General features: G+C 42.9%; 2 protein-coding genes across 15 annotated transcripts in view; both read left to right on the top strand.

Annotated features, from left to right (window-relative positions):
• LOC123756371 (retinol-binding protein pinta) overlaps positions 1-2,935 on the top strand; it is a 32,838-nt gene extending 29,903 nt beyond the window's left edge. For all 12 annotated transcript variants that reach the window (XM_069331233.1, XM_069331234.1, XM_069331229.1 and 9 more), the window contains exons 5-7: positions 866-976; positions 1,367-1,472; positions 2,015-2,935. In XM_069331233.1, the coding sequence (XP_069187334.1) occupies positions 866-976; positions 1,367-1,472; positions 2,015-2,166 (369 nt within the window). In that variant the 3' untranslated portion in view covers positions 2,167-2,935. The remainder of the gene's footprint in view (positions 1-865; positions 977-1,366; positions 1,473-2,014) is intronic.
• A 1,002-nt stretch (positions 2,936-3,937) lies between these two features.
• Positions 3,938-17,181, top strand: part of LOC123756548 (nephrin) — a 61,873-nt gene continuing 48,629 nt past the window's right edge. For all 3 annotated transcript variants that reach the window (XR_011229612.1, XR_011229613.1, XM_069331226.1), the window contains exon 1: positions 3,938-4,775. Coding sequence is in view for 1 of the 3 variants with exons in the window: in XM_069331226.1 (XP_069187327.1) it covers positions 4,712-4,775 (64 nt within the window). In the remaining 2 variants the exon portion in view is untranslated. The remainder of the gene's footprint in view (positions 4,776-17,181) is intronic.

Raw genomic sequence — 17,181 nt, 5'->3', positions numbered from 1 at the left:
GTCCTTACCACTGCTGTTGGTGGGGAGACCCCTGGCGGCCCGGTTTCGAATCCTCTGACGGGTCGTAGAGTTATAGTGTATATCGTGATATATATGTGTAGGAAACAGTTTGGGTATGAAACAAATAGGAGCTGCCTCGTTTGGGTCACTAGGCCTTCTGCAGGTGCTTTAATTCTTATGGACTTACCGCCAAATCCCTTCTTTGAAATTGCTTATTATATTTTTAAGGAATTATTATCAAGGTGCTTTTATAGTCTTTGAACAAAGATTTTAAAAAGTCTTCCCGACGACTGAGAGTAAAATTAGCCAAGAGCTATCTACCGATATCTTGGTTATCTTCTCGAGGATAACCAAGACGTCCGGCCTTCATTTATGATAGTGGCCAGATTTGCTGATCAATGCAAGCTTGGAAGAGGGCTGTAAGGGTGGTTGGAAGTGTACATCTTTAAGGGGTGTAGAGACTAATACAGTTTGACTTAATGCCATAGTATTTGTATTATTATTATTATTATTATTATTATTATTATTATTATTATTATTATTATTATTATTATTATTATTTGTATATTTGCATTATAATTATTAATTGTTAATAATAATAAATTTATTTATAAATTAATAAATAAATTTAACTGAAATAATGATATATTTACATTAATAAATGACGATACCAAGATGTGTATTGACAATGTCTACTTTCAGAATGAGCTGTGTCAAATCGTACATAGATCCTTTTCTAACTATTATAACTGCATATATAATTTGGTTAGGCTAAATTAGATTGGTTGGGTAGAGCTAGGTTAGGTTAGGTTAGCAATTCCGGTGGCTAGCTGTCTTATTTATGTCATGATTTGTATCCTTGCAGGAAGGCTATCCGATGCGTCCTAAAGGACTCAACTACATCAACACGCCAGCTGCGTTCGACACAGTCTTCAATATATTCAAGTCATTTATGAAAGAAAAGATGAAAAAGAGGGTAAGTCAGCAGATAACTTTTGTCTTGCAGTTTTTGAACAGTGTCTTGAAGTTACTGAAACAGTGTTGTGCAGTCTCTGAACAGTGTTTCGCAGAACTATTTACAATCCTTGCTTCAACGTTCTAAAAACTATTTGTTTTGCATCATCTTTTGCCCCATTTCCCCGCTCTCGTGAATCTTTCAAAGAATCCTAAATATTTGCAAACAATAATGTCTGAGTTGTTTGCCAAAATGTGTTTTTGGGTTAAATGGAATAAATGATGAGCTGTTTGCGTCCCATCATGTGGCTGATCATCCCTTGTGTTCCAACCGGAGATCTTGTGAGTTTGATTCATTTTAGTTTATTGAATAAAGACTACAGGTGGTTAACAAGGTTCATTGTATACCCAGGTTCACCTCCACGGGAATGATCTGGAGAGTCTTCACAGGCAGGTGCCCAAGGAGGTCCTCCCTGTCGAGTATGGAGGCACCAATGGCACTGTCGAGGAGATAACAAGTAGGTAGTTATGTTTTCGTGCTCCTGAGAACCAATCACAGGCGCCTCCAGCAGTGCCAAGTGGTCATTTCTGTTAGATCCTTTGTACATTATGTTTATATTTTGGAAATGTTAAGATTCAAATGCAATAAAAATGTGTTGGGCATTTAGTGTATACGTCACATATATGAGATATTATGTTTCAGTTACAGATACACACGTCTCGGTGGTGTATATATTAAACCATGTTGTATACACACATTTACACCTTGCATACCTGCCATTGTCACTGCTGTATACTTAATATTACCACCGTGGTATATAGACCTTTACCACCGTGGTATTCATACAGGTACCACCGTGAAATACATACCCTTACGACTGTGGTATACTTACCATTACCACCTCGGAATACATACCATTACCACCTCGGAATACATACCATTACCACTGTGGTATACCATTACCATTGCAACAACAACACTAACATCCCGCCTTCTCCTCCTCCCTCCAACCTCTCCACTCACCCCTACACAAATTTGAAGTCTAAACGGTGTTTACAGAGTACTGGCTGGAGCGGGTCGACGCCAGACGAGACTGGCTCCTGGAGGACGAGAAGTACGGAGTTGACGAGTCCAAGCGACCCGGCAAGGCCAAGACCTCCGCTGATCTCTTTGGCATCGAGGGATCCTTCAGGAAGCTCACCGTTGACTAGATACCCGCCTTCCATCCTCTTCAGACAGTAGATCGTCGATTAGATTCCGTCTTCTATTCCCGTTTGATGGCTTGACAACGCCGGCTAGATACCACGTTATCTCCCCTATATGAGGCTCTGTGTCGACTTCATATCGCCTTCAATTTCCTTGGAACTCGACTTCGAAAAGATATCCCTCCTCCTTCCCTTTCTTGAAGCTCAACGTCTACTAGCTATCCCATCCTTTCTTTCCCGTTCAGGAAACAAAAGGTGACAAGATACTCTACCTCCTCTTCCCTCTTCATGAGCTCAACGACATCTAGATATCACTGCAGTCGTCGTCTGTTCCGACTTCAACAGAATGAAATCTCTCCTGGTGGGGACTTGGGCGATCATACAGTCTTCGGAAAGAATGATAAGAATGAGAGTGTATCTGATTTTGAGAGAAGCGTCCATAAAGTTAAATATTCTGTAGTGAACTCAGCGAGGCCCAAGAGAAGAAATTATTGTTTATGAATAGAAGAACTAAGCAGGAAATGAGAGTGAGAGTAAAATTAACTGAGATATATATATATATAGGACATCCGATAGGGATAACTACCTAAAGAATATTATGCAGTGAAGAAGTAAAAGTGATATTTTGATTGATTCTACATTGTTATGGTGATTGTTGGTATTACAATTTGTCAGATTAATTCTATGTGTGTAAATTCTATATAAATTCTATGTGTGTAAATTCTATATAATGTCTAGAATTTGGAATGTAGATGATATTAGAAAGTAATAATTCTTCACGTATTTTATTTCCCTATTTACCTTTCTTGTTAACATTTAAAAGTCTAGTAAAATTGAAGATAAAGTTAGTTAAGATAATTATTGTAATAAAAATTAAGGAGATTTAATGATAAACAATTAACTGATTAAAATTAATGGAGTGCTTGGATTAATGGATTAATTAACGGATTACAAATTAATGGGACTTTGTTTTAAATTAATAAGAATAAATATAACTTATAGATATTAATGTACTAAAAAAACGTGCACTTACACACACTCGGACAGGTGTGAGGTGCACGACCAACCACACCTGCCATATATAGACCAACCACACCTGCCATATATAGACCAACCATACCTGCCATATATAGACCAACCACACCTGCCATATATAGACCAACCACACCTGCCATATATAGACCAACCACACCTGCCATATATAGACCAACCACACCTGCCATATATAGACTAACTACACCTGCCATATATAGACCAACCACACCTGCATCCCTGAAAAACTCAAAACACACAAAGAACACTAACAAAATCCCTGATCACACTGACCTCTTCAGAATGAAGGAAATAATAGTCATATAGAACAAACTTAGACCCGAATAAACTTCTTGACAATTTATCTGCGTTTTATGGGGCAGTTATCTTGGATTAATGGCCAATTAATTCATCCTCACTTGGAAATTACTGGAAAAAAAAATTCTGACCATTCAAGAAAATTTATAGAATGAAGAAGTAAGACACAAAGTATAATGACACCCCCAACGAGGACAATGCCCCAAGAGCAACGCCAATTCAACGCCGAATCATCATCATCAGCGTTGAATTTGCGTATTGCGACCAACGGGGGAGTGGGCCTTAGCCGACCAGTGAGATATAGTACTGAAAGAAGAGTTTTGTGCGGTGAAAGTGGGGTGCGTGAGTGTGTAGGGAGAGTTTGTATGGTAGAGAGCGAGGCAGCACCAGTGGCTGTTGAGCGGCTCAGTGTGTCTCAGGACAGCGAGGCGAGTAGGTATGTGCCTCTGTCTCCTCCTGCCTCTCACTGACACCACCACTATACGAGGTGATGTGCTTTGCTAAGCGAACCCACATACAGACGGTGTTTACATCGAAGGCCCATTATTGTTTCGGTGTATGAAAGCAGTGAATTGTATGCTTTTAAGTGTGATGTGAGTGGGACTCAAGAATTATACGAAAACTGTGAAAGTTTCCTTCAGTGGGTGCAAATTTTCGTGTCTCCACTTGCAGCCTGAGAAGATCTCCCACAACATCCAGTAGCAGACATGGAACTAACATCGCACGACCCAAGCGCTTGATGAGCGACAACAAACATACACATAGAAGATAAATTGTTACTTGTAGCATGCAGATCAATGGTGATTTACAGGTGTTCAACTAAAGTTAAATACTCCAAAATGGCACATGTGGAAAGTGTAGGTTTATGGTACAGTTAAGATTTAGAGATTCTCTACATAATCGAGTGTGTCATGGGTTCTCCATCGTGACCAAACCTCCCAATACCTTGACCTGCAGTATTCTCCTTTATCTGGACAATCTTCCGTTACCTGTGACCTCCGTTTCTTCCTGTGACCTCCGTTTCTTCCTGTGACCTCCGTTTCTTCCTGTGACCTCCGTGGTGAGCTAGCCCCATCTGTGACATTCGGGGGTGGATCTGGACCCACCTGTGACCTCTGGGTTTGTGTGTAGGGTCGCAGGTGACGGAAACATCCGTTGCTACCTTAAGTGACCTCATCTCCACCCCCAGAGAAGAGGCGTCATGTGGAGGTTGGCTGTCATCACTGTCTTGACAACAGTGTCTGACAGTGTCGAGATAAAAAGAAGTAAGTGATTCTGAATTTTCTTTAACTGATGTCATTATCTTGATATTGCCTTCTTTACCCTACTGCTTTCCTTTACTTGCTGCATTTCCTCTACTGCTACCTTCTCTTTCTCGCTGCCTGCCACTCTCTTTACGAGGTCCTCTTCCCTAATACTGTCTTCATCCCTTCCTTCTACCGCTGCTGCTTCTTTCATCTCCTCCACTTCCGCTATTCTTTCCACTCCCTTCGGGATCCTTAACTCTCTTCCGGATCTTCTAGACCTTTTTTCAACTCTTTCGGGACCCTCAACCCCCCTTCCGGAGCCCCCATCTCCTTCCAGATTCTCCACCCCACTTCAGAATCCATCCATCCTCATCTTGTTACTGTCATTAATATTATTAATTGTATTATTATTATTATTATTATTATTATTATTATTATTATTATTATTATTATTATTATTATTATTATTATTATTATTATTAGGAAGTGTAATTCTTGATCAAATCCACAAGGGGGATCATTCCTGACGTAGGTTCGAACCCTCATCAAAGCCCTTGTGGATTTGTTCATTTGATATATCACGCTGTTGTGATTTCTGTGTGTAATGTAATTCTTATTATTTTTCCACATCACGTCTTAGTTACTTTAACTGCTGAAAGCTAGAATTCCAATGTTTCCCCCACAGATATACTTTGAAAAGCATCTCTGCTTGAGATGTATCGAATTCCATTTTGTTATTATTAGCTAAGTATTTAAATGATGTTTGAACAGTAGCAATAATTGTGTTAGTAAGTTTAACAATTTTGCTTATTTTTGATGAAGAGTTCGTCGAACTTGTTCTGTTGGTGTTCAATTAACATCGAACTTGGTCAGGTGGTGTAACGGAAACATCAGACTTGCTCTGTTGGTGTAACCGAAACGCCTATCTCATTGTCGCCAGTTGTACCTCTTGTTCAGTGTTATTCTTAAGGGAGGGAGGTGTAGAGAAGCCAAGTGGGAGGTATGGATTTTGTAGACAGTGTAAAGTGCATACAATTACCCACATCTCTTCTGTGTTGAAGAGTCTCGATGAAAGGCACTGGATCAGGTTCATTAAGCTTCGCTATCATGAGATGTGTGGCCAGGTCCGGTATTCTGTCTTACAAGGATAGCAGGGTTGCCCTATCTGAATGGTATATTCCGGTATTTTAACCGGAATCTGCTAATTCACGTTGTGATTATGTCCCATAATTCCCGTATTCGAGGACAGGAAGCCTCTACATAGACTGATCGAGGTCCCTGTCTTGACCAACTGCTGACCTTGCCCAGGATGCAACCCACAACAGCTGCCTGACTTCAGTGGTACCTATTTTACCCCATCAGGTGAAAGGTAACGTGCCCAGGTCGTTTGTGTCGCATTCGGGGACATATCCCGAATGCGATAGGACGGTAGAGTGACGGTCTCGCTTCATGCAGGTCGGCATTCAATCCCCGACCGTCCAAGTGGTTGGGCACCATTCCTTCCTCCCCGTCCCATCCCAAATCCTTATCCTGACCCCTTCCAAGTGCTATGTAGTCGTAATGGCTTGGCGCTTTCTTCTGATAGTTCCCTCCCCTCGGTTGTGAGTCGAAAACGTATACCACTGTGCCTAGCTTCTGTGTTGAGTATCTATATAAAGTCATACACACTGTTTCTATTATTGAAGCTTTACTGTGCTTATTTATGTGTAGCGAATTATATTCTTTCACTGATTCCTAGGATTTTTGTTCTTGCAGAACCGCGTTCAATCCCCCGCGGTCCATGTGGTTGGATTTCGTTTCTTCCCTCCATCCTACCATAGACATTTGTCCTCGTATCCTTTCCAAGTGCTATGTAGTCATACCGGATTAGCGCTTTCTCTTCGTAAGTTCCTTATATTAGGGGCCTGACAGCTGAGTGGACAGCGCTCGGGATTCGTAATCCTGAGGTTCCGGGTTCGATCCCCGGTGGAGGCGGAAACAAATGGGCAGAGTTTCTTTCATCCTAATACTCCTGTTACCTAACAGTAAATAGGTACCTGGGAGTTAGACAGCTGCTAAGGGCTGCCTCCTGGGGGGGGGGGTGTGTATAAAAAAGGAGGCCTGGTCGAGGACCGGGCCGCGGGGACGTTAAGCCCCGAAGTCATCTCAGGATAACCTCAAGATAGGCGACTACGGGATTGATCTTCCCTTTTCTCTACCAGTTCAAAAATACAATATCTTTGTCTTTTGTTTTGAAGTATATATATGCATTTGTTTTTACATTGTGTTTGGGGATTGTAATGTGTTGATTGTACCACAAGAACAGTCTGATGATTGTACCACCAGAACAGTCTGATGATTGTACCACCAGAACAGTCTGATGATTGTACCACAAGAACAGTCTGATGATTGTACCACAAGAACAGTCTGATGATTGTACCACAAGAACAGTCTGATGATTGTACCACAAGAACAGTCTGATGATTGTACCATAAGAACAGTCTGATGATTGTACCACAAGAACAGTCTGATGATTGTACCATAAGAACAGTTTGATGATTGTACCATAAGAACAGTCTGATGATTGTACCATAAGAACAGTCTGATGATTGTACCACCAGAACAGTCTGATGATTGTACCACAAGAACAGTCTGATGATTGTACCACAAGAACAGTCTGATGATTGTACCACAAGAACAGTCTGATGACTGTACCACAAGAACAGTCTGATGATTGTACCACAAGAACAGTCTGATGATTGTACCACAAGAACAGTCTGATGATTGTAGGGAATGCAGAGAACATATACGGCACGCATAGACGAGATAAAACACCTAAATTATTGGGATCGTCTCAAAGCTCTCCAAATGTACTCTCTAGAAAGGAGACGAGAGAGATACCAAATAATATACACATGGAAAATACTGGAGGGTCAGGTCCCAAATCTACACAGTAAAATAACAACGTACTGGAGTGAACGATATGGAAGAAAATGCAAGATTGAACCAGTGAAGAGCAGAGGTGCCATAGGCACAATCAGAGAGCACTGTATAAACATCAGGGGTCCGCGGTTGTTCAACGTCCTCCCAGCGAGCATAAGAAATATTGCCGGAACAACCGTGGACATCTTCAAGAGAAAACTGGACGGTTTTCTAAGAGAAGTTCCGGATCAGCCGGGCTGTGGTGGGTACGTGGCCCTGCGGGCCGCTCCAAGCAACAGCCTGGTGGACCAAACTCTCACAAGTCGAGCCTGGCCTCGGGCCGGGCTTGGGGAGTAGAAGAACTCCCAGAACCCCATCAACCAGGTATCAACCAGGTATCACCAGAACAGTCTGATGATTGTACCACCAGAACAGTCTGATGATTGTACCACCAGAACAGTCTGATGATTGTACCACCAGAACAGTCTGATGATTGTACCACCAGAACAGTCTGATGATTGTACCACCAGAACAGTCTGATGATTGTACCACCAGAACTGTCTGATGATTGTACCACAATAACAGTCTGATGATTGTACCACAAGAACAGTCTGATGATTGTACCACAAGAACAGTCTGATGATTGTACCACAAGAACAGTCTGATGATTGTACCACCAGAACAGTCTGATGATTGTACCACAAGAACAGTCTGATGATTGTACCACAAGAACAGTCTGATGATTGTACCACAAGAACAGTCTGATGATTGTACCACCAGAACAGTCTGATGATTGTACCACCAGAACAGTCTGATGATTGTACCATAAGAACAGTCTGATGATTGTACCACCAGAACAGTCTGATGATTGTACCACAAGAACAGTCTGATGATTGTACCACAATAACAGTCTGATGATTGTACCACAAGAACAGTCTGATGATTGTACCATAAGAACAGTCTGATGATTGTACCACCAGAACAGTCTGATGATTGTACCATAAGAACAGTCTGATGATTGTACCACCAGAACAGTCTGATTGTACCACCAGAACAGTCTGATGATTGTACCACAATAACAGTCTGATGATTGTACCACCAGAACAGTCTGATGATTGTACCACAAGAACAGTCTGATGATTGTACCACCGGAACAGTCTGATGATTGTACCACCAGAACAGTCTGATGATTGTACCACCAGAACAGTCTGATGATTGTACCACAAGAACAGTCTGATGATTGTACCACAAGAACAGTCTGATGATTGTACCACAATAACAGTCTGATGATTGTACCACCAGAACAGTCTGATGATTGTACCACAATAACAGTCTGATGATTGTACCACAAGAACAGTCTGATGATTGTACCACCAGAACAGTCTGATGATTGTACCACCAGAACAGTCTGATGATTGTACCACCAGAACAGTCTGATGATTGTACCACAAGAACAGTCTGATGATTGTACCACAAGAACAGTCTGATGATTGTACCACAAGAACAGTCTGATGATTGTACCACAAGAACAGTCTGATGATTGTACCACAAGAACAGTCTGATGATTGTACCACAAGAACAGTCTGATGATTGTACCACCAGAACAGTCTGATGATTGTACCACAAGAACAGTCTGATGATTGTACCACAAGAACAGTCTGATGATTGTACCACAAGAACAGTCTGATGATTGTACCACCAGAACAGTCTGATGATTGTACCACCAGAACAGTCTGATGATTGTACCATAAGAACAGTCTGATGATTGTACCACCAGCACAGTCTGATGATTGTACCACAAGAACAGTCTGATGATTGTACCACAAGAACAGTCTGATGATTGTACCACAAGAACAGTCTGATGATTGTACCACAAGAACAGTCTGATGACTGTACCACAAGAACAGTCTGATGACTGTACCACAAGAACAGTCTGATGATTGTACCACAAGAACAGTCTGATGATTGTACCACAATAACAGTCTGATGACTGTACCACAAGAACAGTCTGATGATTGTACCACCAGAACAGTCTGATGATTGTACCATAAGAACAGTCTGATGATTGTACCACCAGAACAGTCTGATGATTGTACCACAAGAACAGTCTGATGATTGTACCACAAGAACAGTCTGATGATTGTACCACAAGAACAGTCTGATGATTGTACCACAAGAACAGTCTGATGACTGTACCACAAGAACAGTCTGATGATTGTACCACAAGAACAGTCTGATGATTGTACCACAAGAACAGTCTGATGACTGTACCACAAGAACAGTCTGATGATTGTACCACAAGAACAGTCTGATGACTGTACCACAAGAACAGTCTGATGATTGTACCATAAAAACAAAATCAAATATTTTAAGTGATGATTGTAACACAATAACATAGTCAGATGTGTAAGGTGGTCAGGTGTATGTACTCAAATTGATTTATTACAAATTTCAACACACTTAAAAATTTTATCAGTTCTTTCTTTGATTTAAAGTCCATAAAAGTGCTTAACAAGCATGAACATTTACACCTGTAATTAAACAGCTTTCCTCCGGCTCAACTCTTTTTTTGGGGGGAAAAAAGTTAAATAACTTCTTTGTGAGAGAGAGAGAGAGATTTTCTGATACAAAAGTGGTTTGCGAGTTTTCTAATTTTTCTAATAAGCAGTTGGTAATTAGGTCACTCAGAGACAAATTATAAAATGATTAGGAGCATTGATAGAATGGAATTGTTTACTGAAAACGATTGCCGTAATTTTGTTTGGGGGTTTTGATGTTAGGGTTAATTAAGACTTATCAACCGCGTGAGGGTTGGTAGGCCTACCTTCCAGCAAGAATACTTTACGCTTGAAGTATACTTAACTAAAGTAAGTTCTATATATATACACTCTTAGAAGTGAGGAGCATACACACGCACGTATACCCCCACACACACATACACACACACCACACACACATCCATACACACACACACACTCACACACACCCCACCCACACACATACACACACACCACACACATCCATACACACACACCCACTCACACCCCACCCACACACACACACACACAAACACGCCCCACACACACACACACACACACACACCCACACCCCACCCACACACACTCACACACACACACACACACACACACACACACACCCACACCCACACCCCACACACACATACACACACACACAAACACGCCCGACACACACACTATATCTCCCACTCCATTACGACTGTAAGCGGTGTAGACTATAAACAGCAGGACGTGAATCATTGCCATTTGGCAGTGATAAAATTAATGAGGTGTACATGATGGACGGTTCTGATGGCCAATAAATCCAAAGGAAAACTAATGACGGAACAGTTCGGCTATTAACAGAAAATGTGCATTAATGATATATTAATTAATGTTTTACATATTACAGTAAACTCGTAACGAGTCGCCACGCTATTAAGAACTTCATGTTTAAGAGCTCGTGTGTGTAACAAGATACTTTAAGATAGAGCTTCATGCAGGTCGGCGTTCAATTCCCGACCGTCCAAGTGGTTCGGAACCATTCCTTCCCTCCCCCGTCCCATCCTAAATCCTTATCCTGGCCCCTTCCAAGTGTTAAATAGTTGTAATGGCTTGGCACTTTCCACTTAAAATTTCTTTTCCTTAGAAGGGGGAATGAGGTAGTTTGGCATAGGAGTAGTTGTGGCACAACCAGTTCCGTCCTCAAGCCATACTCGTCCCAACTGCCGCCAATCCCCTTGAGACATTTGTTATGATATGTGTAATAAAAAAAATTAAAGCTCGGAAAGAAAATAATATAAACATATATATTATAATTTTGTGTATAGATATGAAAGGAGCTTTTATTCTTTTCTCATTCGTTTATATATCAGTTCGTCCTCAGGCTAGAATCGGTATCGCTGCGCCCCCCCCCCAAAATAAAACATACTGTGTATTTAAAAACAGATTAGTTATATATAAATTACTATTAGTAAATTTTAAAGTTCTATGTATAGTTAGACGCAGGTTAGGATGAGTGTTTTGGTCCTGTAGGTGATTATTTATATCTGAAGTGCGTAGGTGAAGCATTTACAGAGTTGTGACTCGAACAGAGGTCGTTAGCGACGAAGTGTTCGAACGTCATCAGTTGTGAGTCGTGGGTGAAGTGTTTTTCATTCATAAACAGGGAGATTGGCGGCTGGGTTAACGAGCATTTTGGCTTGTTGATGAGGGAGGGTTGTTTATTTTAAGTACGTAGGATGTGGGGGGGGGGGAAGCTTGGAGAGATTCGCGTCGAACATAGTAAGTGAGCGAAGCACTGTTCGAGCACTGTGAGTATACACTGAGAGGCGAACTTCGCTTCTTGGTGTATATCCACTAAGTTTACTTTAGTCCCGGACTATGTTCGACTAAATTATACTTGCTGGTTGGCCAGTAAACAATTGCGATGGCCTTAATAACCCTCCAGAGGTTGATTGGCCTTAAGCCCAACACTAAATCACACTGTTCGAACATAGTGTTTTTAAACAATAGCCAGGGGGATGATTGTTTAATTAGCCAGCATGTGGCCAGTGTCTTCAAGCATTGCTGTACGGGCAAGACTATCAGAAGAAAGCGCTAAGCCAGTACGATAATTTAGCATACGGATAAGAAATGCGCCTCAAGTCTTAGAACATAACGAGGTTATGGAAATAAACTATGTCTACTCCACCGAGCTACATATAGTCTTCCCGGCTTAGTGCCTTACGATAATTACACACTGTTGCTTCATCACTATTAAATCCAATATTTCATTTACTGTCACTCAAGCAACCTTAATGACAATCTGTGCTATTACCATACATTGACGAAGCCCAGGTGAAGTATGTAATGCACGGTACACAGCGTGCTAAACCCTCATTGTGTGAACCAGTCTACCGAGGCGAGTGTGAAGCTCAGTTACAGCTTCATCCGTGTAGTGTGAAGCACAACAATTCTCACGACGTCAAGACAGTTGAGGAGTGAGATCAGTAGATTATCATTCGTGAGTGAGTTGTTATTAATGGACCCTCTGACTTGCCTGATTGGGATGGCTTGCTCAAGACAACCCATTATTGTTAATCCAGGAGTCATCCTCATAATGTAGGTTATTTGTTGTTATTCGTGGTGTAATAAACAGGAAGGCGATAGCGAATGCTAGACACATTAGTTTGTATTATACTAGAGGGGGGGGGGGGTTAGCCAGCGTGGCTCGGGTGGCGGACGCCTTATCACACTACATACATTCATTCTTACTGTAATCATCTTCCCTTCACTGTAATCATCTTTTCAAACTGTAACCATTTTAACTGCACGACTTTCTACTCTTCGCCGCCTTCCCTGCCCTTCGCCTCCTCTATCGAGCAGGGATAAAACGTAGGGAAGTAATGGTGCCCAATAATTTGAACCATAGGAGATTGAGCGCCATCCTGCAAGAAGCGAGGCCTTCGTTATACTAACCAGTCCAAGTGGTCTGGTTAATGTACTTGCGATGATTTCGGGGCTTAACGTCCTCGCGGTCCGGTCCCCGACTAGGCCTCCTGATTGCTTGACTGGTCAACTCGGCTATGATTACATCTGCGCAAGACACCGCCTCCACCACCATTCCTGTCATCAGCCACTAGTCTTAAGGGATATACATAACAAGAGTCGTTTAATACAATAAAATGGTGGTCCTCCCACTGATGCTTGACCGTTTTGTCGGTCTAATCAACTTTGACCAATTTGCTGGTTCTGTCGATTGCCCCTAGTGCTGTTGCTGCTGCTGCCTGTTCTACCCCCCTGCCTGCTGCTGCTGCTGCTGCTTGTCCTACTCCTGCCTGCTGCTGCTTGTACTACCGTTGCTGCCGTCTGTACCACCCCCGAATGTTAAAATCCAATTAAACTGCAATTTAAAAATGTGACAATAAATATCTCATTTTAATAATTTAATCACGCGTTGATTAATGGTGCAATTGAGCCACGGTATTATGATTGTCAGAGTGGGAGGTCGGGGTGGGAGGAGAGGACAGCGTGGGGAAATGGGTGGGAAGGAGAGGTGGAGAAGGGGAGGGGCAGACAGGAAATTTGGGTGGGGGAAGGTTCAGGTTCAAATACACCTCACGCTGAGTGTTAACGTAATGGGTGTAAATGGACACCATCGAGCGAGAGGAGGTGAGTTTTGCTGTCCCGGGTGAGAGGGGGACGAGTCTTGCTGTCCAGGGTGAGAGGGGGACGAGTCTTGCTGTCCCGGGTGAGAGGGGGACGAGTCTTGCTGTCCCGGGTGAGAGGGGGACGAGTCTTGCTGTCCCGGGTGAGAGGGGGACGAGTCTTGCTGTCCCGGGTGAGAGGGGGACGAGTCTTGCTGTCCCGGGTGAGAGGGGGACGAGTCTTGCTGTCCCGGGTGAGAGGGGGACGAGTCTTGCTGTCCCGGGTGAGAGGGGGACGAGTCTTGCTGTCCCGGGTGAGAGGGGGACGAGTCTTGCTGTCCCGGGTGAGAGGGGACGAGTCTTGCTGTCCCGGGTGAGAGGGGGACGAGTCTTGCTGTCCTGGGTGAGAGGGGGACGAGTCTTGCTGTCCCGGGTGAGAGGGGGACGAGTCTTGCTGTCCCGGGTGAGAGGGGGACGAGTCTTGCTGTCCCGGGTGAGAGGTGTCCCCAGAGAACCACTAGACTGACTTCTTGGCACTATCTTAACATGCACCAGCAGTAGCGACCACGTGCCTAGCCTTCCTCTGCACATCTCTGATTGGGTAATCCTCACCGCCTAAATTAAACGTTTTGGAGGACCGGTGGGCTTAATGTTACGCTGCGGACCTGGTTATACAGTGGGGAGATGGGTATCGTAGTCGTCATATGCGTCCGTTTCGCACAAACACTGACATGTTTATATGAGAGTTGTTATAGGCTGGTAAATGGGTGTGTGTGTGTGTGTGAGTGGGTATGTGTATGTGTAGGGGTGGAAGCGTGTGTGTGTGTGTATGGGGGTGGGGGGGACTGTACCACATATACCACATTTGTTAAATAGCTCAATGCTATGAATTATTTTGACAAGATTTTTTCATTTGAAATTCTGTATCGAATTGACCTCGACAACTTCCTCGTTTAGTTCCTTCCATTGCGACTCTTAGACTGAATTTCCTCTTTTAAGTTTGTGACTTTGTTGTGTTTCATGTTTCTAATAATGACTCCTCGTTCTGTTGACTTTCAATACTGTTTATATGTCTACTTGGTCAATATTCCTTAGAATCTTCTATTTCGTTATTACGTTTATCCTGTTCTTTCCTCCAGTGAGGTGAGGTCAGTTCCATCAGTCTTTTTTCCCTCGGTTTTCTTTAGTTGAACGTGTTTTCTATTGTTTAAATTTAGCATAAATGTGTTTATAATGACCGAATCGACGCCCGATAGCCACACTCGTGCCCATTTCCACGCCAACATCCACGCCATAACCCCACATCAACACTCGCAGCCATCCCCCCACATCCATATATCCCCCATATCCACAAGCGCACCCGTATCTACCTACACAAACGGTCATATCCACACCTGCGTTCACAGACTCGTCCACGCCCACAGCCCCGCCCACGCCCACAAAAAGCCTCACAGGCAGCGCGAGAAAGCATACACAACGCCCAGCAATTGTTTGATCTCTGCTAATTTGTGGCGATACTCTTTTCTTTCGCTCTTTTTCTAATTAAAGAACACAACTTTTTTTCTTAAATTTTTCTCTCCTATTCGACACCTGAATTAGTAAGCAGCGGTTTTTGTTTGTTTAATAACAGATGTAAACTATATTTCTGGTAGATTGTAATCTAAGCAAACAACGACACTAGGATCCAATGGATGCAGTACTTTTTCCGTCTTTATTTGACGGTTCTTTGTAGTAAACATTGAATTGTGTTTATTTGAGCGCGGGTGCCTGTCCTCTTTTTCTACCAACTCTTGCAGAATTGTCTGTGTGGTCTGGGATTCAGCTCCTGGTCCTGGATTTTAGTTGCAGTCTTTTGGTTCACTTGTGTACTTTATGGAACGTATATTTAGAACTTTGAATGTAGTGAGCCTAGATTGCCTTCTTTGCTGGTCCAATCTGCCTTTTCATTGCGCAATTATATCTCTCGGGGTCATTTATGGTTTTAGTTTTTGCTCGTCTCTTATGGTTATGTTCTTACCTGGGTAAAACAGCTTGTCCGTAGGTACAATAATTTGCATGTCGTGGTCAGGTTTCCTCTTCCTCCTCCTCTTCTTCTTCTTCCATGTGGTACAGTTCCCATATGTCAACTACGTGATTCACTTCTTTCTGATCTGGTTAAGGAACAGCGCTGGAGTTAGTGCTTGTGTGTGTGTGTGTGTGTGTGTGTGTGTGTGTGTGTGTGTGTGTGTGTGTGTTTGTGTGTGTGTATTCACCTAGTTGTGCTTGCGGGGGTTGAGCTCTGCTCTTTCCGCCCGCCTCTCAACTGTCTTATCAACTGTTTCTAACTACTACTACTACTAATTTTTTTTTCATATCACACACACACACCCCAGGAAGCATCCCGTGACAGCTGACTAACGCTCAGGTACCTATTTACTGCTAGGTAACAGGGGCATAGGGTGAAAGAAACTCTGCCCATGTGTTTCCGCCTCCAACCGGGATCGAATCCGGAACCTCAGGACTACGACTCCGAAGCGCTGTCCACTCAACTGTCCACTAGCTTGGGAGAGCCGGGGAGTACGGGAACCTTGACCTTCATCGTCAGTCCTTCGGTGTCAGGTTTCCTTGCTGGGGTACCGGTGTTGCTCTAGTAACGGAGGTCACATTTACACTACACACGACCTGCATCACCATCAACACCTTCATTACACACACTGTCTTAAGTTTTGTCCCGCCACTTGGACTGGACGGGAGAGCGATGGTTAAGCATTCTTGCAGGTCAGCGTTCAATCCTCGACACGTCCAAGTGGTTGAATACTTTTCCTTCCCCAACCCCCCATCCCGTCCCATCCCAAATCATTATCCCTCATTCCTTCCAAGTGATTAATGGCTGAGCCCTTTCTGTTGATTACTTTACCCGCCTTCGCTAAAACCATCGCCACTATACACAATCACTGTAATCATATTCATTACTCACTTCAACCAAAGCTTCAAACTGTTTAAAAAAAATTTTTATTTCTTTTTCATTATTTTTAAACTTTAACCAGCTAGTCCGCCCGTCTTAATCCAACCCTCAGAGGGATCAACAACACTCAGAATTTCTTAGCAGTTCTGTTCCTGAAGTTTTGGCGGCCCAGTATAAGGTTTCGTGTTTTCTCTCTGGCCTTGCAATTGCTCGTGGCACTTGCAACAGTCCACTTTGTATTCCCAAGAAGAGCTAACAAGACAACAACCCTCCAGTGTCAGAGATGATTATCAGAAGATGTTGTTGTTTTAGATCTAGCTACTCAGAACGAGATGCCCCTGTAGCACGGGAAATAGTGAGCCTATAACAGAGGGATATAATCTCTTCCATTTTTATGTCGCAATGTTGTGGTTCTGCCCTTAAGGAGTTTGCTG

This window comes from Procambarus clarkii, chromosome 25 (assembly GCF_040958095.1).
Source record: "Procambarus clarkii isolate CNS0578487 chromosome 25, FALCON_Pclarkii_2.0, whole genome shotgun sequence".
Classification (NCBI taxonomy): Eukaryota; Metazoa; Arthropoda; class Malacostraca; order Decapoda; family Cambaridae; genus Procambarus; species Procambarus clarkii.
Note: the sequence above shows the minus strand (reverse complement) of the source record. Positions and strands in the feature narration are given on the sequence as shown.